A 23548-nucleotide genomic window follows, 5' to 3' on the forward strand; every position below is an offset into this window, starting at 1 on the left:
AAGTTTAACCTAATTCTATAAACTTCTACAAAAAATTTTTTAGTTATTCAGGTTAGGCTATAACACAGTTATAAATATTTTTAATGCAACACAACATACAATCACAGAATAATTTGAGCTGTGTTAAAACCTGTTTTTAATCATTTAAAATATATGGAGATTTAAATGTGTTGTAATAACTTCAATGTAGGCTGATTTTCAAAGGGTATTTCAATGCTTCAATAAAATGAATAACTATAAACATACTACAGAAAGTCAAATTATACAACACAACAAGTCGTTTTATAAATCAGCTACTTTGAATTATTTCTCTTATTTTGTTTGCATCTTTTAGAATATTTTCATTATGTGGATTAATTTTTAAAGCGGCTTCATAGTCCATCAGAGCCTCAACATAAAGTTCTAAACCACAGAAAGCAGCAGCTCGTCTCAAGTGAGCTTTCAATCTTCCCTTTGAGTTTCCATCAACAGCTGGCTGCATTAAGTTCAATGCAGTTGAACAATCTTCGGAAGTTTTAAAAAGATTTCTTAACTTTAAGTGACAGGCGGATCGATTAAGGAACAGAATCGGATCTTTCGATTGTATTTTAATTGCGAGGTTATATGCGTTGACTGCAGCCAGAAAATCTTCAGCTGCGAACAGTTGAGCTCCTTTATCTTTCAGCCAATCTGGATCTTTTTCATGCTCTGCAAGATCTTTGTTGTCAATATCCATTCTCTTCCTTGCATCCGCTTGTTTTTGAAGCCACTCATCTTCTTCTTGAACTTTTGATTCTCTCTGCGGAGTTGGAAACACTCTTGGTGTAAAGGTTATTGAAATTTTGCCACTTTTTCTTGGACCCAAAGCAGGTTTTATTAAAACCTTTTTCTGTGGAGGAACTGCAACTGATGCAACCTTATGCTCCTCCAACTCTTTTTTATCAGAGGTGTCATAAAGAACTTTATCATCACCAAACAGCTGTGTAATTTTATTTTCCATCTGTGGCTCTATGTTATCTGTAAAAGTTCCCTCCCGTGCTCTACTTTCCTCTATTCTCTTTTTTTCTTCTTCTTCTTGGACCAAACGAATCTTTTCCTCTTCTGCCTCTTGCTTCTTCTTTTCCTTCCACTTGTTTAGTTCATTTGCGGCTTGTATCCTCTCATTCTCCTTCTCACTTTCTATCTTACTTCTTTCTTGTTCTTCCAGCTGCATCATTTTCTTGAGAGCAAATTTCTTGTTTTGTTCTTTGACTTCAGATTTTTCGATGACTGCTGTTCTTGTTCTTTTTTCATCATATGCAATTGCTTCTTGTTTCTTTTTAAAATGAAATTGTGTATCAGCAGCATTAGGCGAAAGCAACTGAGTCCAAATTTCGGGGATTTCTTTTATTAGTGTAAATATCACACAACCATCGCGAATTTTCGCAGCACTTTTAGCATCAACAATGGGAGCATACAACAAAACCTCAAACAAGAACGGGGGATAGCTTGCTTTTATAAACTCTGGAGTACACATTATATCCACATTCGAAGCTCGTACTCCTTTTAATGGAACTGATATAAATAATTGCTCCTTCGTCTCAGACCATCTGTAATCTTTAACTGAGATCGGCATTTTACCACAGTTTTCTAAATTTTGAACAAATGGTTTTCGTTGTTTTCGTTTTGGCTGTACTAGCAACCGTACATAGAAATCAACGAAAATGTTTTCACTACGAAAACGAGATTGCACCAAATACTAGCAATAATACAACAATATTATTAAATTAGCGACTGTTTTAGGTATCCCTACAATCATGTTTCATGATAGGTTTTACGTTTTAGTTTCGTCAGGGAATTCAATCCATAGTAAGTTCCGCTTTCGACATAGCAAGTTCCGCTTCTGTTTAACCACTTTCGCGGAATCTTTTGACGCCAGTCGACCATTAAAAGCAACGAAACTGACAATTTTCAGACATGATCTGGTTATAGCAGAGTTTACTGTTTAGTATACTCTGGTCATGGTATGGTTTTGGGTTTCGTTTGCTAAAATTTTAAGGGAAATCGGCAGAGGTTCATAGGGTATCTCCACTTCGAATTTTTATTGCCGTATTTATTTGGGGGATTTTCAGATAGCGGTCGCTGTAGCTCGACGAAATGACAATTGTTATTGTGATGTAGAAATAAATTTTACAGCGCATTACTCAAGATACAGGTTTGATTAAATGGGTTTCTTGAGTGTTATGATACAAAATGCTATGTACAGTGGTTGTGTATTTAATTATTATTTTTACATGGCATTAATTATAGAAAAAATTGGCGCACAATTTCCGTTACGTGGCGAAAACAGAATTTGTTTTTCCATTTTGCGGGCAGCTGTTTGATTTACATTGTGTTGAATTCTTATTTATTTAAAGCAAAGAGATTAAAACACGCGCATACGCAAAAAAAACTGTCTTGCACGCGTGAGATCTCGTCAGGAACTGCCATACACTGCAGACTGCAGACTGGCACATGGCACTACAAGGAGAAGTAGGTGCACAATTTCCGCTAGGAGGCAATGACAAGCTCCTTTCTCTATTTTGTTGGAAGCAGTTAGTTTTATGATTTACACACATTAGATTTAAACCCCTAACCTCTAACCCTAACTCATGGTAATCAGTTATTCACACAAAAAAACCTGTTCGTCTGTGCGGGACTTGGAACCTGGTAAAAGCAGAGAGATTTTACGATGAGATTTTTCGTCGGCATGCTAAAAGTTACACCACAGAGCCGACAATAGTAAACATAATTATCGTCCCTAGCGGAAATTGTGTACCTACTTCTTCGCATAGTCCCAACAGGCCAAGTGTTTTAATCTCTTTGGTTATAGTTATGTATTTGTTTTATTTAGAGCTTGTTTTATGTTTTATTCTATGTTAAGTTACAGGGTGTGTGTTAATTGCCATTGTCGAGTAGTAGGTGGCCATAAATGGTAGTTCACTAGATTTTCCTCCCTATGCGTACTTGATCCTGATCCACTTCTAAGCGATCAAAATGACTAGCAGTAGCACCAAACTCAACAGATTATTGACTTCTTTATTGACAAGCCAACGGTGGTGGAGAACATTGCACAGAAACGTAGTTACGAATTAGGATGTGCTTTCATGATAATGCCATGACGAAAAATGTAGTATAGTCCGCTGCCGTGGCATAATGGTTAGCGCGTCTGCCTGTAATGTAACCCAGAGGTAATAGGTTCGGTTCAAGGCTCAACCTGCTACCATTGTGTGCGTATGTGTCCAAGACACCTAACAGCAATCGCTCTTAACGGTGGTCACTGATAGGTTGTCCAAATTATCAGCCATACATAAAAAAATAAAAAAAATACCCTCAAACAAATTAACATACCAGGTACATCGTAATCTTGCACAAGGTGTTTAACCCGTGTGATAACGAGGGTATCCAATATTTGGGCAGTTTTTTTTATAATAGACATACACACACGGTAAAGAAATGATAAAACTCCCAGTAAGTTTGCTCCTTAGGGTGTGCATCGTCAATAAATGTTAACAGATAGACATTAAGAGAATCGGGAGTGTTTTAATTATGCATTGCTGACATAGGCATAAAGTTTTACTAAACGTTAGGGTTGCAAAAACCAGAAAAAAAGGAAGTCTTCGCGCCGGTAGGCGCGAAAAAAAAAACGGTTTGCAACCCTTTGTTTTCGGTTTGCAACCCTTTAAATATGTGCTTTGTAAAAGCTCATACAAACGTAAACGTATTCAGAATTACGTAAGGATGAGACAAATTAAAATTACGCGCGTTCGGCGAGTCCGTGTAATGAGAAACGGTCGAATCCGATTGCCTGGCGAGTGACGTCACAGTAGCTATGTCGCATGCGCCTTTCGTCAAGCCCGCACGAGTGTGTGGTTATCTTACAAACGAAGACCCGTCCGTCGGAAATAGTAGGTTTCCAGAACGAAATATCGCAGAAATAAACTGCCTAAAACGTTTCCAACACTGCTTTATATTTATATACAATGTTTTCCTCAGCCAAGCAGCATATTTATTACGAAATAGTAGGGATTCACACGTGGATTCATTGCATCATAATAGCGGTTGTTTGAACCTGGCAATTGATTACGACATAATAGCGATTCACACGTTGATTACTGACGTCACAATAGCGATTCACACGCGAATTATTTAGCAAACAGGAGTTTAAATACCAGTTGAATGCATTTGTGTCGTGAATGACGCATCGGTATTGACATATTTTAACGAACGTAAACGAAGTTTGTTCGCAGTAATAATGGCGTCTTCGTTTGGTCGAACGTAATTCCTTACGCATTATTAGTATGGAGAAAATCAAAGGGTTGCCAGGCAACCCTGCAACCCCGTAACTTTACGCCAGTGATTGCTGATACCTTAAATGTCTTCCTTTGAGCGTACACAAAGAGAACGTAAATTTATACGTTTGCCAGAATGGTAAATATAAAAAAGTGGTTATTAGAGAGACGTAAGTTATACCCACTAAACTTTGAGACTTTAGTATATTTGTTGTGGAATTAAATTATAGATTAAATCCACTGCTTTCCCACATCAACCACTACAGCAGCATTTCTTTGTTTTACATTATTATAACATTTCTGTGTTTTCGGTGTTGCTGTTGATTGGTTAATCAGTGGGCGGGACGTTTTATTTTATAGCTAAAGAAATAAATCAGTTGCTTGTGGTTAAGTTCGTCAGCGGTCTTACTTTTATCTAACATATTTAACCCTAAATTTTAACCCTAAACCCCAAACTCGTGGTGATCATAAAAAAATGTTAGAGTATACAAAAAAAACTAAATGATCAGTGTTCTATTGTGTTTTATTTGAACCTGGTATAACCAAAATAATAGGATTACACACTAACGGTTCCCCACAGAATTGTCCTTACTAGACAGAGCGAAACACCATATGTAGGAAAGCTGTTTCTAATAGTGTTTTATGTATATATTTATAAAGATATTTTTGGAATTTGGTTTTACACTTTTCAACACTTCGTAGTGTTTTTTTTAATTTTAAGTTTAAATAATTAATACTTTTAAGCTTAAATTTTATAGCTTACTTACTTTTTCTTGTAGTCCCATCTACTGTTTTTTTTACAGCACAACTTAATAAATGGCTAACAATATAGAAGTACCCACAAATGTTATTTTGTTGTTAAGAGCAAATGAGTTCGGTTCTACTCTCAACCGTTGCAAGTTCGCTAAGAAATATTCTAAATATCATGACCGCTCACATTCGGACTTCAAAATATTAAGATCACTTTACTGTTCGAGTGGTGCTTATCTTGAGGTTTGTGGATTGATATTGGGTATTTCTCAAGCAAGTGACCAGTGACAATTTTAGTCTAAATATCTTCCTTTCGCATTTCAAGAATGCATAAAAAAGTGTTGCATACCGAATTTTTCAAGTGAGACATCATGAATTAAAAATATAAAGATTATTACATCATAAAAAGATGGTACGCTAGTTATGGTTACGTCATAGTTATGTAATTGGTCTTCACTTCGTATTTCCCACTGAAGACAGACTTTTGATTTCATTTTTTTACATTTTAACACAAAAACATCAGGAAAAATGCAAACAAAAATGAAATCCTGCCAGCTGCCACTAGTAACCACTTTTTGTTAAAATAAATAAAGGAAATCAGTCAAGATATAATATCTCTGGCGTTGACTCCAGTGGTGATCTGTAAGGCATATGGGACGTTTATAAAAAAATTGTCACTGGTCACCATTGCAGAGTAGTAACAAAATGCACATTGCAGTACCATTTTTGTGCTCGTAAAAAGGATAAGGAATATGTCAAATATAAGTGAATAAATTAAGGTATATTTCTAGTTAATAACTTTGCATCAACAGACAATAGCCTGTCGGAAAGTTGAAGCAGCAAAGACTCCTGCATTTTATCATGGAAGATTATTCACACAAAACTTTCAAACTTGGTTTAATCTTTTTACCGGTCCAACATCAGGACCCAGCCTCATGAATTCCAACATTCTATCTTCATTTAAACGTTGGTAGATACGTCTTTATTGTAATCTTCATTACCTATTATAGGGGGTCAATCTGGTCAAAACACAACAAGAATAAAACACATTTAAGATAATAAGTTGTACTATTATATTATCACAAGTTGTATGTTTTACCCATACATCACAACTTTTGTCACCTCATGACGTGAATTAATATTACATCATCAGTTGAATTATTTTCACGTTGTAACTAAAATATTTTTTACATAACCGTTGCAACTTGTCTTTTTGCACGTAAACTACAGTTGTTTTTTTTTAGAGAACTTCAATTAACATCAGGGTATTACCACATCTACATGGCATAATATGGGACATACTTTCAGATTGCATTGTTATTTGTTTAAAAACACGATCAGGAAATTTCATTACTAAAATCCTTCTGCGCTGTTTTCGTCCACTCTTTTCGTGTCTGAAATTGCAGTTTGCAAGAATGTCATTTTATCGTCGTGGTAGTACGCTAAACTAAAAATTTCTCGTGATAATTATTGAGATTAAGCAATTGTATCAAAATCCCTGTGCTTCTTAGTTTATCCCGTGCGCGACACCGCATTGCAGTAAGACACGTACTTTTCGCATCGTTTTTTTCCTCATGTGCTTATGAGTTACCAGTTATAATTTCTAACAACTCATTTGTGATGTTAAATGCATGTTATTCGTGTTGTTTTTTTGACCAGGTTGTGCCCCGATAACCTATTAGCCCAGCTAGTGCTTTGAATCTGTGGCTGTGTTTCCCATTCAATTTATCTAATACGTTAGTTCAAGTCATTTCATTGTTTACTTACAAAAGGTAAATGAATGAATGAATGAATGTAATTTACTTTATTCTCACGTGGCCGGAAAACAACAGTCGTTATTACATGGGTTTAACACCTTGTGCCAGCTTATGAGTTACCATATACCGTTGGGTGTTTTGCCCAAAAACACATATGCCCACAATGGTAGCATTGTCGAGCCTTGAACCCATTATCTTTGGGTTATAGGCAGGCGCACTAACCACTATGCCACAACACGGGTGTTTTTACATAAAACCAGATCTTCAAAGCTATACTGTTACATTAAAACTTTGATTTGTGTCAAACAATGGTTCCTAAACAATGCAGTATTGGAGTTTTATTTAATGATCTATACTTGTAGATGTCTAATTCTGATAATGACATAGAGTGGTTTAAAAACACTCAGGATGGGTACAGTTTAAATTCCTGGTTAATTTTTTATTAAAAATTAAGTTTAATATTAGGAATACGCGTACATAGTTCAAAATAATACTGTACGCTTTTAAAATCAAGTTTAAACACTCTTTTCCTCGCCCTACTGCTATAGTTTTTAACAGGTTACTAGTGTAGTAAACGTCAGGGTCGGCTTTCCACCCTAGGTTTGGTGCCTTTCTATATTTGTATATCTTATTCTTTGTTCAAGGTAACCACATGATAAAGAATAATGGATTAAGCCATCTACAGCAAGTGTATTTTAATTATTTACATATCAACACAGTTGAGAATGAGACCATCAAGATAGTTGACGCAGTTTGTATACAACCCCCATACTCATGTACGCCACCAAGTGATGGAAGTTCCAGGGGAGCGCAAGTCATTCTTCTGAGTAAATCTGGATGTTTGTTTCAAGTGGATGCAAGGAATGGAAATGTTCTTGATTCGTTTTCTATTCCAAGCAAATATTCAATGAACAATGTCATTTCTGACGGTGGTAAAGTTTGTGTTTTTCTTCATATGTAGCCAACAGGAGTAATAACAAATAATTGGGTACGGGGGTTAGGGGGTAAAACAGACAACCCCCACTAGCTTGCTAAAAATAGGTTTACAAACAGCTTTTGTAGGTATAAATTACATTCGTTCGGCTTATATTTTATCTGGTAATGTGTTTCCCATTTAGTATTTTTTTAAGATGTATTTTTTGCCCCATAAAACACAGATTACCAAATCGAATAAAAAATATGAAAAATACTTTATAGTCCTTGGCAATTTTCTAAACTTATTATTGCGAGAAGGCCTTTTTTGATAAACATAATTTATTAATTTGTATGCAGTTATTTGCTAAGCTGCTGATGTATTTTATTTTTCCTTGTGTTTTTTTTACTTCAACCAATAATAACTTTATGATTGAATTGATGTATAGGCACATTATTTAAATTTCATGAATGATTTAACTAATCTTAAAGTTAAAGTTATTTAAGTACCAAATCTGATATTTCAAAGCTTGGCATGTGCTTTAGCTGATGTAGTTAATCTTAAAGGTTTAGAATGTTATGGGTCATTATGTAGTTTAGATTTTCCAAATCCTTTATTATCCATCAGTTAAATTTAGAGCAATGTTTTAGTTACTTTTCTTACTTCATCAACATTATGAAAATGCCTTGATTTCATTCTAATAATTGAGATTTGTGAAGGAGCCAAATATTTAGGGGAGTAGGTAATTAAAAATGGGGAATTATAAGAGAAAATAGAAGCTAGAGGATTAATATTGCTGAAAAAACATTGACTGCATAAAGTTGTATGATTAAGATTTGTTAATTTCTTTATTTATTTTGATTTAATAAGTTTTAATTACTCTTCAAAGCATTGTGTTTTTTTTCCTACAAATGTTTTTTTGCCTGAAAGTTGGGAAAATAAAAACCGAGCCCAATTTTTAAGAACATTTTAAATAATTATAGAAACCTACAATTTTTTCTAGATAACACTGTTTGGTAAATATTGTTTTTTTTTACCCCGTTTGACTTGACTATATAGATTTGATTTAAAAAACTTAAAAAAGCAAATTTATGAGGTGAAAATATAAGAATACGTGCAGTCTGTGCAGTTTAGGTATGGTTTAATCTAAAATATATACCATCGCTACTCACTTTAAACTCGAACAAACACAATTAACTTATATGTAGCACCATATAACTGTAGTGTGAGAAAGCATTATATTATAACATATGTATTCTACCACTTATTAAATTGTATTACAGATTCAGAAGCACCATCTCAACAATTTCAACCTATCCATTCTTATCACTATGCAAACACTAACAGGTCAATTATGCCAAATTTTGTTTATATGATATTAGAATTAATGAGTGAAACTCATTTACCCCCGGGTGATATGCATAGGCGTAAAGTTTTAAAACAGAAGGATTGTCCTGGCCACATTCTAGTTACTTAGTGAGTGATTTTTTAATATGTATTTAACCCATAAAGGACCACTGGGACAAGGCACGTGCTGTTATGTGTTTGCCAAAGCAAGTACACACTTGCCCAAATTGGTAGCAGCTACCTGGTAGCCCTAACTTCTGGACTAGAGGCACCCACACTAACCACAATGGGCTATGCCATGGCACCTAGACCTAGTTATAAGAAAGTCATGGCAATTTTTCAAATTTTAAATTATCCTTTGTTGTTCAGAGATTCGGAAAGCATCGTCATTAAATCTGCTCGCAAAGTTGTTCAAGGTGTCTCGAGTACTTCATTTCTCATCTTGCGTTTATATCCAATTCGTATCTATTGTCACTTTCTTATCAACGTGAAAACTCATTCAACGAATCCACCAATCACAGCAGAGGTCACTGATGACTTCTTGGTTGTTGCGGCAACTAAAGCATCTAAAATAAGTTTCTATTCACTTGATGAAATTGTTAATGAGCATAAATACAAGATACATTGCAAATTAAAAGAACAAGTAAGTAACACAAAGTATTAATGGTGTTACTAAACGCAGTATAGTCTAAAAGTTCCACTATTAAAACTGTTAAAACTACCAATTTAACAGCAATTTTGCTTACTCAATAAGTTGATGTTTTCTTTCAGATTAAAGTAGTATGTCCAAATGGTTATAGAGAATATGTAGAAGGTAATATTGGAAATAAGAACATTGGGATTCCATACACTATGCATTGTGTGCAGCTATCAAACAAGGAGCCTATGTTTGACAAATGTTCATGTTTATTCAAAACCGCAGCGCCAAAACATAGCATACAATTTGGTGGAAAACCGTATCATTATATTGTGGCTGGAAACAAACGTGGCACAGTATGGTCCCTCAAACATTTAAGTAATTGTGTTGATGCTACAAAAGATAAAATACAAGTAATGAATTTTGTTAATAAATCTAATTTTAATTAATTATGAAATCTTCAACACGATGGTGCAATGGTTAGCGTGCTTGCCTTAACTGCAATTGCTCCAACCCTGTAGTCACTAATGGTCTGTCTACATTATCACCCACACATTTAAACAATTTTTTTTCTTAGAAAGTTACATAAGCCTGCATTCCTGGAAAACACTAGTCATTAAACACTGGTGTTCATACACCTCGTGTCAGCTTACAAGTTGTTACTTTGTGGGTGATTATTTGTTCTGGATTTTTTTAATTTTTTTTAATAAGATAATTTGGACAACCCATTAGTGACCACTGAAAAAATAAGGAAAAATACCTACAATGGTAAGCACTACGAGCCTTAAACCCGTTACCTCACTTTGCCACGGCGCTGGACAGAACATGTGTTATACTGACTGTCGATGCTCCGCCATGCAAGGATAAATAAGTTACATTTATTCGTTTTTATTTTACCTAACTGATTTACATTGTTATGTTCACATTTAGTGAGAATCTATAGACTCACTTGCTATGTATAGCCAAATAGATACATTAAACTATCAATGCAATTTTTACCTATAAAATATTGATGTTTGCTTCCAAGGTATCAGAGAAATGGGATTCAACTCATTGGAACAGTGTTCGTTTCCATGACGATGATACAGGCCGAATTATCATACAGGATGTTTCTTCATTGGAAATACTGTCAATCCATCATCCGACAGATGTTGATCAATCAAACAACCATGGTGGGAGTGGGTACTGTACTGTTGTTGCACACTGTTAAAAAGCTCACCTTAAAACTAAAGGATACTAAGTCGAAGCTTGCTGTTGCTACCCTTGTGACCTTGGGGAAGACACTCAACTTGCTTCAAGTCAGTGGTCACTAAGGATTTGTCCAATTTATGACCCATTTAAAATATATCCAACAACAATAGGACAGTCTGATAGCTCTTGAGTTAAATAGAACATCCTTAAGGTTATAACCCTTAAGATAAAAAAACTGATACCAAGGCACTAAGAAGGTGTACAAAAATATATTATTTAGTTTATTTTAGTTACAGTAGCTTTGAGCGGTATGATCACTTTATATATAGCTAACTTTATAGTTATACCTCTATATCTTTTACAGCCTGTGCTTCTAAAGGAAGTACTGATGTTTCCAAATGTAGCTTGGTTAGCAACTTTCGCATTTGTGTTGATTCAAAATTGGAAACACCTGACACCATCCAAACTCAGTGGCAATATCCTTTCTCACATGACATGCAACGTGAGATTATTGTTTTTAATAATAATGTTTGTTTATCATCAATGGTTAAATTATACTGACATAGATTTTGGAACATACCCCAACCCCATTAAGCCAACACCATTTTTCAGATGGTGTAATGTACATAAATGCCATTGCAACAAAGTATCTATTTTTATGGGAAAGCTGTATAAAATAGCTATGGCACAGTGGTTAGCCCGCCTGCCTTTAAAGTTAACCCAAAAACTGTGGGGCCATGTGGTATGTGTTCATGAACAAGACACTGAAGACAGTTGGTCCAACCTAATAGCCACAAAGTTGCCACATGGGGATAAAACAAGTAGCATTCACCTTTATCTGTCTTCCTGTTTGTTTCAGCATTGCCTCCACACACAATAACCACCCATGGTCGAGCAAGCAGACGGCCACGACCATGGTATGACAGTTTATATCACCGTAGTCAACGGGTTGATGACAACGAAGGTCACCTGCTTGCCCATGTTGAATATGATGCAGACATTAACATGCTTGGACTTCTATATTTTAAACCAATCGGTCCTGCAGCTCCTGGTTGGGGTGAGTATCGGCACAGTAACTGGAAAGTATTAAAACCGCCTTTGTAAGTGTAAATGAATGAATGTAACGTTTTTTTATCCTCCCATGGTGGGGCAAGAAAGTGTTAAACCACAGGTATTCTGTTTCATACACGATGATACATCTCTTCTGTTTACTAGTTATTGTGTTTGTAACTTTGTAGGTGACTGTTTGTTATAATATATGGCTGACACTTTAGATAACTCATAACGTATCTTGGTTTGGAGCAATTGCCACGTATGCCCAGAATTGTAGCAACAATCACTTGAACCTATCACAGGGGCAGGGGCTAACCACTGTGTTTGTCATTCAATATATTTAAACTTTAATGATATGACACTTAACGATAAATACCATGTTTAGAGTTACAAGAAGATGGAGCAAACCTACACCTATCTCTATATGATAATTTTAATGGGAAATGTCTTGCAAGTTTTCTCATTGACTGGGATATTTCACCATCCGATCGTGACGTTGTTTCAATAACTATTGACCAAGATACAGTGATATACATGCGATTACGTGCTAATGATCACAGGGTTCAGTATCGTGTGTTAAGGTTAAACAGACAACCGGGGAGTGATGTTGTTGTTGTGGAAGATGAATCAACTTAATAATAAAATTCAAATCAAAATATGTTGCATTTATGATTCATAAAGAGCATGTGCTTCACTTAGTATGTCATTCCAATAAACCACACACTTTTTAAATCTGTTGTATTTATCCCCTACCTATTCAGAAGGGTGAAGAGACAAGGTTCGCAGCAATAGCTTGATTAATAAAGTATACAATAAATTGGAACAGCTACAAATATTTACAATGTATGTACATTTGTACATATATACAAATTTGTACATTTACAAAAAGAAGGCTATTTTTCAATTACAAATAAAAAACATTGTATGCTGAGTTTAAAATCTATTAAGAAGCAGTGTGAACAGTGTTGACATTTTATAATCAAACTTAGTAAATAACACTTAAAGGTGTGGGTAAAAGTTGCAGCTAAACAAACATGTGCAACACTGTTCTTTACAATAGACAGCTAGATAAACAAATTGAAGTTAAGCAACTTCTATGTAAGAAGGGGTGCAATACAATCCAAGAAAACAGTTTCGTTCTTATGCCACAATGTATGATGAACACCTGGTATAGTACATTCCTGTAATCTTCCTGTTTCATCAAGAGTTTTTAAACCAATCTCATCTTTTTGGTACATCTAAAAATCCAATAGTTAAGAAATTTTATTCTTGTTTAAACATAAAATCACATATTTTAAAGATTAAACATGTGACACCATAAAAGAATGATCCAAAATTTCAGTATCAATTACACCTAAGATTCAAAACAATCTGAAGAGTGACGAACCTGCAATTTTCTCATCGGAATCACTTTTTCTTCTTTGTTGTAACACCCAAAATGAGCGGACTGCCAGGGAGCAATAACTCCATCATCCGGACCTCCGATCAACATCATGTTCTTTAATCTTAGCAAGTTCCCCTTCCAGGAAGAAGGAAACTTAAAATCTTCCCTTAAACTTTCATTGTTCAACGCTGCCAAGTAGTCACTGTACTGCCTGTACATAAGTGGGTGGTGTGGGTCTGTGAAATAAATTAATTATGCTGCTACCTCTGTTTAATTAATCTCGCTATTAAAGCCTTTATCACAATTATATGTTGTAATTACAGTAGTTAAAAGAGAAGTGAGGTGGTTGTAAAATCCTGACATTCCATTCAATATGTTATATTTAATATTGTTTAGCTTTTGAGAACATATTCTCTGTTCACCCTTCCTGATTCATTTGGTTATAGCAGTTAGCCCTTTTTTATCCGATGTAACCAAACGTTTGTAAAAATTTTGTAACCAATCTGTTAATATAAATTTAGTGTTTGTTGATGCAGTCTAGTTGTCAAGCCTTACCATTCTATTTGAATAAGGTTTTAAAATGGTAGTGTTTTTAACCCTAAATTCAGTACACCTACATTTTTGTCACCCTGTTAGCATATTCTATCGCCAAAACGTTTATTCTAATAGCAACAGTACATCCAGTCAGTTATCTGTACTTCTAATAACTTCTGTTACAAAAATGGCAAAAGTTTCAAGAGCTGGTATGGAGCTGAGAGAGGCCGTGTTAGGACAGAAAGGAGCTCACACCTTATCAGTCAAACAGTCATGTAGTTTTTGGTATACTGCTGTGGGTGTGGCAGGTCAAGCCGGACAATGGAGTTCTAACAGTGCTTTTTAACGGTTACCGGTATTGTTACACACGATACATGGTGACTTTGTACACCTCATGATTCAACTTGCCAAGTATAATATGTAGGCTAAGAAGTGCATTTTTTTTAATAAAACCTAATATCACTTCCACCTTGTTAATAAGAATTGAAAAACGCTTTACCTTTCCAATAATTCCCAATAGACCACAGTTGTCCATAATGTGTGTAAAATATTTTGTACAACTCCTCTTTCAGTGCAGATGGAAACAGCCAATTAATAAAGGATGTATCTGTAATAGTAAATTTGTGTATGAATAACTAAATGGTATGAATATAAACGGAATATTGCTATTTTACCTCCAAATTGTCCATTGAGTGGTGATGACAAAGCAATGAAATTGTGAATGTTATGATCATTACTTGTCTGCACTAAACCTCTGCCAACGATTCCACCTGCAATGTCGTGTTTTAAATAAGGGTCACGACCGTTTTAACAAAATCTTGCGCGCGAAATCTATTATGACGTCAGAATTGAAACAGCGCGGTTGACCAACAAAGGTAACTATAGGTCGAACTAAACGCGCCCAGAAGCGGGGCGATCAGCTGATCTTTCGTCCGATAAGGTTACTATAGGTCACTTGCCTATGAGGTTACTTTAGTGCAGACAGTTCTGTGCGACTGATTAGCTGCATAGCACATGGCGTGATGGCAGTTTACTTTGGGTCAAAAACTAAAATCGTACCTTGGGAATAACCGATCAAATGAACACCGTCCTTGGCTTTTTGCATAATCGGAGCTGTAAAGTTTTTGATTGTATCGAGTTGATCCCAAAGTGGAATGAAGCTGTGGTAATGGTCAAAGAGATCTAATGTGTGTACTTCGGTACCAGGGTGATGCTGTAGTGTAAATATTTAAATATTAAAATGTCACTAAACAAGCACAGATTACAAAAAAATGCTTACCTTAGTAATAAATTTGGTCAAATGACTTAAATCTTTAGCATCGTCTAGGATACCGTGTACAACGATAACTGGCTTGTATCCAAAAGTCTTGATAGCTTGAAACAGCAAAACTATAGTTGACAATAAGCTTCTCCAGGTCGTCATATTGTAATCAAATAAACAAGCTAGAAACAGGTAAACCGTCCCAATCTATACACCACAGAATGTTATAACGAACTCAACTTAGACGTTATGAAACATTACAGAACTTACGAGTGATTCGAATAATAAAATGACGTAACGCACGAACACAAAAGAAAAAAACAACGCAATACCACGTGACTACCATAACAACATCCTGCCTTTCTCGCAAACCTAAGCTGACGCCCGGCATATGTTTGCTATTTAGACCAAACCTCTTTGTTTATGGATCAAACGCTAGCAGTAAAACTGTTGGATACCCTTATAAAAACTATACACTAAATGCACAATACCACCAGCACAGCCAAGGGCAACAAACCACTATTTAATTGCATGTAAGGAGCAGCTTGAACACATGACATGAAGTAATCTCTACGACACAATAAGTCTCAAACCCCGCGGCAGTGAAAAAGGAGAAAGCGCGTGATCAATACAAAGTGCTGAAAACGGGTCATTGCTTGTGAATGACATTCGTAACTACGTGACACCATAGTACCGGTACGCCAAGGAAGTACCAAGGTGACATTACCTGACGCACATGAACATAATAACTTCTCATTAATCAAAATCGTGAAAAAAAAATATTTCAAACCCACAAAACATTACACGCAAACATATGAAATATCATACGTAATCAATGCTTACAATGCATATAATTCGTATCGAGATCGGTCGCTTTTCTGTAACTGATCAAATGTGTCAAAGGTTATTCTTATACTTCGCTTTGGCAAGAGTACGCAAGATACATGTAGACTTCTTGTTTCCGAGCGTTTGAATAGTATAATGTTAAAACTTGGTTTAAATCAACTAATGTCTTCAATTATACTGGATAAGACTTGATATTTGACAGTACGCTCATCACATACAGTGGTACATGGTACTTCCGGATTATAAGTTCCAATACTAATAACATAATAGTGAATTCCAAAATCCTGTATCAACTATAATATCCCAACATAACCACTGACCAACACGACTTCGCGATGTGAAATAATAGGCCAAACAACAAAGAGAAAAAGTTTGTAGACTGATTGTACTCGTTTCACCCTTGCAGATAAAAACATGTTTTTCTGCGAGAGGGCACAGGTCTGCAGGTGAGAGTTGCGAATATAAAGTTGTTGTTTCCTTAACTTTTGGGTCACCCCACTTCATTTGCGATTCTACTATCCAATCAGAATTAGTTATTAATGGGCGTTGTTAAAAGGCGCTTGTTGGAAGGCGTTCCTGATAACACACGAGATTTGCAATCACGTGATATTATGTTTGATGCGAAAATATTTTGCTTGTGTGGCCAAAATGGGAGGTATATTTTATTAAACTATTAAGGTATAGCATATTTAAAACAATATACCCATTATCAAAGGCATATTGTTTTTAGGTATATTTGCAGCACCTATCACCCAGAGCCATAGAAATACCGAGTAGTCCAACCCATTGTTACGTAAAACACAAATTGAACGGCAATTTGGGTCCAAAATAACACAGTAGGTATAGGAAAAATGTATGTTTTTCGGTAAATTGCAGAAAAATTTGGTCCTAAAAACAAATTTAAAGGTTGAAAAATGTAAAAAACATGTGTTATTTGTTTTCTGTGTCAAAAAAAGTCAAAAATTAGAATTAGAAGCGGTTGATTTTCGACATTTTAGTCATTTAATGCGGCTAAATTTATACATTTTTTTCTAAAAAATGTTTGGTAAGGTAAATAGAAGCTGTTTTACACCTTCCCACAATAGGAAAACACAAACAAAACTTAACAAGTTGGTTTAAACCCATTGTCAAAGTCACCACTTTTGCTCTATTTTGGACCCACATAGACGGCAGTTGGACTACTCGGTGTTTATACGACTCTGCTATCACCCAGACCCATATCTAGTCTAAATCGCCCAGACCCCGATCTAGTCTAAATCGCCCAGACCCCGATCTAGTCTATACGGCTATAATTTATATTAAATCACTTCAACTGCCATAAAACAGTTGCCATTGTAGCGGTTGACTGTGCTTCGAGCACTTCGAGCACTGATGTATTGGTACAGTTTATCTTTGCTAACAAAATTTGTTAAATATAGATAAAGATTGAACATTTAACAGCTGTGTTGCTTAACTACTACCAACGTCTACTACATCTGGCGTAACTGTGTTTATGATTAAGCGACACATGTTGCGTTTTTCCAGTAAACACTACAAACTGGCGCCACTTTTTAGCGTAAAACATCCTTTCCTTGTTTTGCTTTGTGCTATAAAAAAACTCATATTTTCTGTGTTGTGAGGGCACTAAGAGCTTTCTTATACTATTACTTTTCTCACGTTTGTCCGTTTAATAAACCGTTGAGATGGGTGCGCGCTTGAACGCCACGGCACCCGAACACCTCCATAGACCAACATATCACGTATGTTGGTGTATGACCACGCCAACCTCTTTAACCCGTATAAACAACCAAGGTGATTTTGGAGTACAGAAATGTTAGAAACCATTTTCGATACCTCCTGCTGGTGGCACTACCTACCAACAGTACGTCATGGAAAAAGGAAAATATGTTCACCGTGTAAAATCATTATTGACTAAATATAGATTGCAGCCGTCAACGTAGTGATGGTAATTCGATTTGTTCATGTGCGAATGGATGTCTTGACTATAACACTAATTGCTGCTTGCATTTCTTTGATGTTTGCAATATCTCGCTTGACGCGAGAGCGCTTGTTTATATTTAACTTAAAATACAGTAGCCTATTTACCATTGCAGAAACACAAAATATCAGATAAAAATGAGGAAGTCAGTGAGTAATTAGGTTAAATAATAAGTTAATGCGGATAAACTTCTATTTGATATTTTTCATCTTCAAAACAGATATCGTTGTTATAAAAAAAACAGATGAACCCCACCCCACTCTATAAGTTCTAATATAAATCTAGTTATATAATATTAAATCTAAAAATTAATGTGGAGTAAATTGGTATTTTTACTGGTTTTTAGCGTAACAGTGTGATTTACGGGATACTTTACGTATGGGCGATTAATACTAGCAGCAATCAGCTTAGTTTACATAATAGTGTATGCTCATACCTACGAATCTACGGAACCACTATATATATACTACATTTAATTATAACCCAACAGGCGTGGACATGCAGCCCCAAACAGCTAAGTACTAGCAGATGAGGTGTTTCGGTTTTCCGGTTTCCTAAAGACCCGGAACGTAGAAAGAGTGGTTTTTTAAGTCAAACAGTGGACCAAAATGGTAACCCAGTATTGTTTTCCTTAATGTCACTTCGATATTAGGCAAATTTTACAAACAACCTTAAGTTTCGTTACAGGGTATACACTTGTTAAGTTTGTGAGTCAAAAAGCAAAATCACATCACGGCAATTTACAGGCAAAACTGCAGCTAGATACACCAGTATATGTTAATGTTATTCGTTTTTGTTTGTACTTTTATATTTTAAACATGCTCTTTTATGTTTTGGTTGGTATACTTTTTTTAGCCTTTTTTTACCCTTTAATCGATTGAGTGGTCAATAAAAGTTAGTTATGTGGGTGGCGGTTAATGTTGAAGTTGTGGTTCGCGCTCCGCAGCCTCGAGACGACGCTGTTCCATTCTGCCCCGATGCACACGCTATCCGACTCCGCAACGAGATTGCACATCGATTATGACACTTGTACGGCACATCTCAGTTTATTGTATACGGAGAACGAGCGACATCGAGCTTAGAGACAAAGTGGGAATAGCAGGGTATTGCAAGCCCCGTACTGCCCGGTAGTACAGGAAAGTGCAAGGTTTATATAACGAAAAACACGTGTAGCATAACAATAAAACGCGTCATTGGCATGTGTCATTTGCCTCGCCTGGCATACACAAAACTGGATAATAGTTTTATTATCACGTTTAGAATGACGGGAAGTAGATTTTACGTAAGCAGCGAAACTGCATTCAATCCCCGTCCTACTTTTGTTTTCGCTATACAGCGTTGCTCAATATTCAATATGCTACAGTTATTTATGTGAGGTTTATTATTGTGATAAGATATAACGTTGGTAGAAAAAAATTTACGCGCAGAAGTGCTTGGTTCTTAAAAAATCGCAATAGTTAGACGAAAAACAGCACCCAGCAATGATAAAAGGCTACGCTGTGGGATCCGCAATGGCGGCGACTATAACGTTACAATGAAAAACAAGACTCATAGTTTTACAATCCGTTTTCTAACTTGGTCTATTCTATACTAACTTTGGGTTGGACTACTTGGTATTTCTATGGCTCTGTTAATAGGTAATATATAAACAAGAGAGCAAAGCTATAATGAGTAAGCACGATCTAATCTATTTATGAGTCCCTTTACTATACAATGGTCGACTAAGCGTAGTCAAAATCCAACCAGAAGTAATCAACAACACGGTTTTAGTCGCCATTTTTACTACGGAGTAGTAGGTATAGAATGCATGAGCTCGACAGACACTGTGGAATCACCAACTCAAATAGAGCGCGCGCACTCTTTCATGCCGCCACGAAGATTCGGGAACCGCCTTCGGCGATTAATTAAAGATGCGCATCCTGCCTTGCCTTAGGATTGTGTTCAAAGGTATTTGGTTGAACAATTCATTTCGGGCTTGGACGAAATGTCGATAAGACAAAACCTTGCGCAAACACTACCAAATACACTATCAGAAGCGGTAGATATGGCGGACCGATTGCATTCTTTCGACTTTCACGCGATTCAGCAGACACCGCTTCATTAATGCCAGGGTTCGAGCGGTACCAGTGGAGTGCGTCGTCCTGTGCAAGTATGTGCATTTTGTGGCGGAACAGGCCACTGGAAAAGTGATTGTCGACACTTTAATGCGTCGCGTCATGAGATGAGAAGATCAAATCAAACTTCTTTAAACGGGCGGTGACTGGTGAAAAGGCCGATTCACCAGTTGTGGAAGACGAGGCTAGGTGGACACATGTTTTTTATGTTCTCTGCATGCTGCAAGGTTTGTCTAATCCTAAGTTTTTGGTTGATAGTGGGTCAATTGCTACTATTCTGGACCGTTCTCTTTATGAACAATTGTTATTATGCAGTGCTATTGGCCAGTTAACTCCGTGTGGTGTCATTCTTACGGCCGCTAATAAAGGAAATATAAAGTGCTATGATAGTGTTCGGGTCTGTCTTAGCGTTGGAAAAGTACAGACAAATGTAGTTGTTTAGAAAGCTGATATTGGCACCCCTTGTGGTATATTGGGTTCGGACATCCTCATATAGGCGAAGGTTGCCTGATAAATTTTAAAACACGATCGTTGTTGATTAACGGCCAAACAATAAATATGGAAGCGTGTTCGTCGACACATCAAAACAATCCTCCCTGTACTAAACCGGCATTAGCTCTCCACGATCCCTTTCCAGGACATCTGAAATGTTTGCTCGAACCCTTGCGCAACGAAAAGCTGTGCGGGACCTCCTTTTGCAGTACGAATATAATTGATATAATTGAACCGTGCATTGGTCCGTGGTCGTCTCCGATCTTATTGGTAAGCAAAAAAGATGGAACGCATCGATTCTGTGTGGACTACAGCAAACTCAACGCAGTGACACGCAAGGACGCTTATCCCTTACCCCGAATCGACGACATCCTGCTGTGGATACTCTCGGCGGAGCTAAATATTTAGTACGTTAGACTTGGCCAGAGCGGCTCCGCGTCGCCGGTCTGAAATTGCAGCCGGGAAAAACTAAGGTTATTCGGATTCCAGACTGTGCAGAACCCGGATGTCTGGTACTAGATGCAACTCAATGCGCACACAGATATAACAAAGAATACGTCACAACAAAAACATACGTTACAACAGAGAATACGTTACACTACAGAAACTTGACGTTGGTCGCAAACAGTTTGCTTTTTCTCTTGTTTGTTTATACCATGCCTATGTTTTTTATGTCTACTCTGTTTTTTTAATTGTTCTTCTGTTTTGTTTTAATTGTATAGTAGGGTGGGAGAAGATGAGACACCTTTTCGTTTAGTTTTCTCTTTCCATTTGGTAGTAAACAAAGAACATTCAATGAATTATAAAACCGTATCCTCACGTTTTCCACAGACCGTTGTTAATTGTTTAAAACACGATTAGGCTATTTGGATATTATGTATTAAAGGTGTCCCATCTTCCCCCACCCTACTATATTTACTTTCCGAGGTCGGAAAACATTTTTTAGGGATGGGGGTAGTGTAACGTACGTGCGTATTATTTGTTATGTCTGTATGCGCATTGAGTTGCATCTACCGGACATCCGGGTTCTGCACAGTCTGGAATCCGAATAACCTTAGTTTTTCTCGGTCATTATATTACGTGACACGCTATCGGGCGGTACGTTATAAACCGCAGCCTAGAATACCAATCGAATGAAGCTGTAATTGTGACAAAGTTGTTACAGTAACACGTGCATATAAATACGCCTGTCAACCATGATCTCTCTCTTCTCCTCTCACTAGACGTGCTACGCAATACGAGGCAAGCTAACACTGATCGACTCCCATAGAGACTCACTACACTTGCTTGATAATAAATTTTATCAGTATCCTATCTCCAATGTATAAAATGACTTCCGATTGTTCTTTGCTAATACTGTCACAGCAAATAAGTTGCTTTATCGTGTTTGGAGTGTTTAACCTGCAAATCATTTGAGGCAGCATGAACCCCCAAATAAAATTTAAACCTCGTCTCCAAATCATAATATCGTCTCCAAATCATAAAATACACTCTCTACCCCCACCCCTGGTACCAAGTAAAATTATTACATTTCTACACTACCTATACCCCCTGGTACCGAGTAATTTTATTACACTTTTACACTGCCTAAAACGCACAACTGCCCAAAACCGTGATACATTCTTTTTTCTATTCACGTGACCGCCAACCCCGTCCCCATTTCGCTTGGCCTCCATTGTAAAAGATAGGCACACATTTGTTATAGGAACTTTTAACTGTTTATTTTAAAAACTGCACCAACTATCCTAGTTTATTGGGCCAGTTCATTTATCTGATAGGTTAACGCTTACAGTTAAGTCAAATCTCTTTGGTTAAGTAAATTTGATTATAAATTTTAACTAAAAACGTTTAAACCAGCTTTGAATAACCCTACGCATACATCTATGTAGGTAACTAACATACCATTCCCATTAAAAAAAATATTTAAATTTAATTTTTTTTTAATAATAAATATTAATATTCGTCATAAAAACATATTTGTAGAATTTTCGCACGAACCAGCTTTGAATATGATATAGCGCTACGTAATAGCTTCAAAATTAAACAATATTTTTTTCAAACAAATAAATTAAATTCTCGATGTTTCTCAGGTATACTTACGCACGGATAGGATAAAGTAAATGATGCGGCAGTCGAAGACTCATTATATTATTTTTGATAATGTGTATATTTTTTGCGTTCGTGCAAATAAAATATACGAACAAGGGATTAAAGATATGACCATACTTTTTTGTATTCTGAACCCAAGCCAGCATTTTTTTGAAAAAATATTGTTTCATTTTGTAGCTATTATAACATATTCAAAGCTGGTTCGTGCGAAAATTCTATAAATATGTTTTTATGGCGAATATTAATATTCATAAGTAATATTTTTTCGAATTTTTATTTTTATTTTAGAATCGGTACCGCTGGGGTCTAGTTAGTACAGTGTCTAAATTTTAGGTTGGTGGCACCAGTAAAAGGTATCGAAAATGGCCGCTATAATATCTGTATTCTAGGATCACCTTGGTCACTGTTAGTGTACTATGGTAAGAGAGTACTATGGTATCAGGTATCAGCTCTCTTTTACTGACATTGGAGATGCGCGTTCTATTCTTTTTTTTGTTTCTGTGTTTGACCTAACTTATGTGTGGGGGAGGTATTAGCTAATTTAGTTTGTACCTAAATAAACAACAGATTATGCCTGAGAGTAGAATAAACAACAGAATAAGCCTGAAAGTTCAATATACACGAGATTATGCCTGAGAGTCAAATCAAATATACAACAAAGTAAGCCTGAGAGTTAATTATGTTCCAAAGATTCAAAGAATATGCCAGAGATGACAGAGAGTTAATAAAAAAAGGGTGCTAGTGAAGAATCTCCCCCCACCTTATTTGCTAACCACTAACCACTATAACCACTAACTACTAACCTCTATAACCACTAACCCCCTAACCATCAACACCTAACTCCCTAACCTAAAGGTTACCGGTTACGGTTAGCAAATAAGGTGGGGGGGGGG

At 36.2% G+C, this 23548-nt stretch overlaps 3 protein-coding genes across 8 annotated transcripts; 1 reads left to right on the forward strand and 2 right to left on the reverse strand.

Annotated features, from left to right (window-relative positions):
* Positions 1-23: 23 nt before the first annotated feature.
* On the reverse strand, positions 24-2133 carry LOC149730952 (dynein axonemal assembly factor 4-like). Its single transcript, XM_089884998.1, has one exon. The coding sequence runs from the start codon at positions 1592-1594 to the stop codon at positions 290-292; it is 1305 nt and encodes a 434-aa protein (XP_089741124.1). The 5' UTR covers positions 1595-2133; the 3' UTR covers positions 24-289.
* Positions 2134-2152: 19 nt separating this feature from the next.
* Positions 2153-12669, forward strand: LOC149730953 (DDB1- and CUL4-associated factor 17-like). 6 transcript variants are annotated; one of them, XM_089884989.1, is made up of 11 exons: positions 2153-2173; positions 5093-5282; positions 5852-6005; positions 7516-7725; positions 8993-9056; positions 9426-9699; positions 9828-10106; positions 10721-10871; positions 11249-11391; positions 11743-11941; positions 12323-12669. In XM_089884989.1, the coding sequence occupies exons 2-11, from the start codon at positions 5106-5108 to the stop codon at positions 12571-12573; spliced, it is 1902 nt and encodes a 633-aa protein (XP_089741115.1). In that variant the 5' UTR covers positions 2153-2173; positions 5093-5105; the 3' UTR covers positions 12574-12669. The 6 variants fall into 6 exon arrangements, with proteins under 6 accessions (XP_089741115.1, XP_089741119.1, XP_089741114.1 ...); XM_089884988.1 differs by having other exon boundaries at positions 2154-2173; positions 7516-7728; XM_089884991.1 differs by having other exon boundaries at positions 2154-2173; positions 7516-7728; positions 11249-11386; positions 11744-11941.
* LOC149730954 (lysosomal thioesterase PPT2-A-like) lies at positions 12662-15416 on the reverse strand. Its single transcript, XM_089885001.1, has 6 exons — positions 15135-15416; positions 14915-15068; positions 14530-14625; positions 14355-14462; positions 13325-13557; positions 12662-13175 (listed from the first exon to the last, which is right to left on the reverse strand). Exons 1-6 carry the CDS (start codon positions 15276-15278, stop codon positions 13032-13034), a joined length of 879 nt encoding a protein of 292 aa, XP_089741127.1. The 5' UTR covers positions 15279-15416; the 3' UTR covers positions 12662-13031.
* Between the last annotated feature and the right edge of the window lie 8132 nt (positions 15417-23548).

Source organism: Ciona robusta, chromosome 9 (genome assembly GCF_009617815.1).
Source record: "Ciona robusta chromosome 9, ASM961781v2".
NCBI lineage: Eukaryota > Metazoa > Chordata > Ascidiacea > Phlebobranchia > Cionidae > Ciona > Ciona robusta.

Bases quoted from the DNA above. Each gene is read 5' to 3' on its own strand.
- LOC149730953 (XM_089884988.1), top strand. From the start codon at position 5,106: ATGGCTAACAATATAGAAGTACCCACAAATGTTATTTTGTTGTTAAGA. The intron at 7,729-8,992 runs GTAAAGTTTGTG...ATTGTATTACAG, and splicing joins CAATGTCATTTCTGACGGTG to ATTCAGAAGCACCATCTCAA. The intron at 9,700-9,827 runs GTAAGTAACACA...GTTTTCTTTCAG, and splicing joins ATTGCAAATTAAAAGAACAA to ATTAAAGTAGTATGTCCAAA.
- LOC149730952 (XM_089884998.1), bottom strand. From the start codon at position 1,594: ATGCCGATCTCAGTTAAAGATTACAGATGGTCTGAGACGAAGGAGCAA.
- LOC149730954 (XM_089885001.1), bottom strand. From the start codon at position 15,278: ATGACGACCTGGAGAAGCTTATTGTCAACTATAGTTTTGCTGTTTCAA. The intron at 15,069-15,134 runs GTAAGCATTTTT...TTTACACTACAG, and splicing joins TGACCAAATTTATTACTAAG to CATCACCCTGGTACCGAAGT. The intron at 13,558-14,354 runs GTAAAGCGTTTT...TTTATTTCACAG, and splicing joins TATTGGGAATTATTGGAAAG to ACCCACACCACCCACTTATG.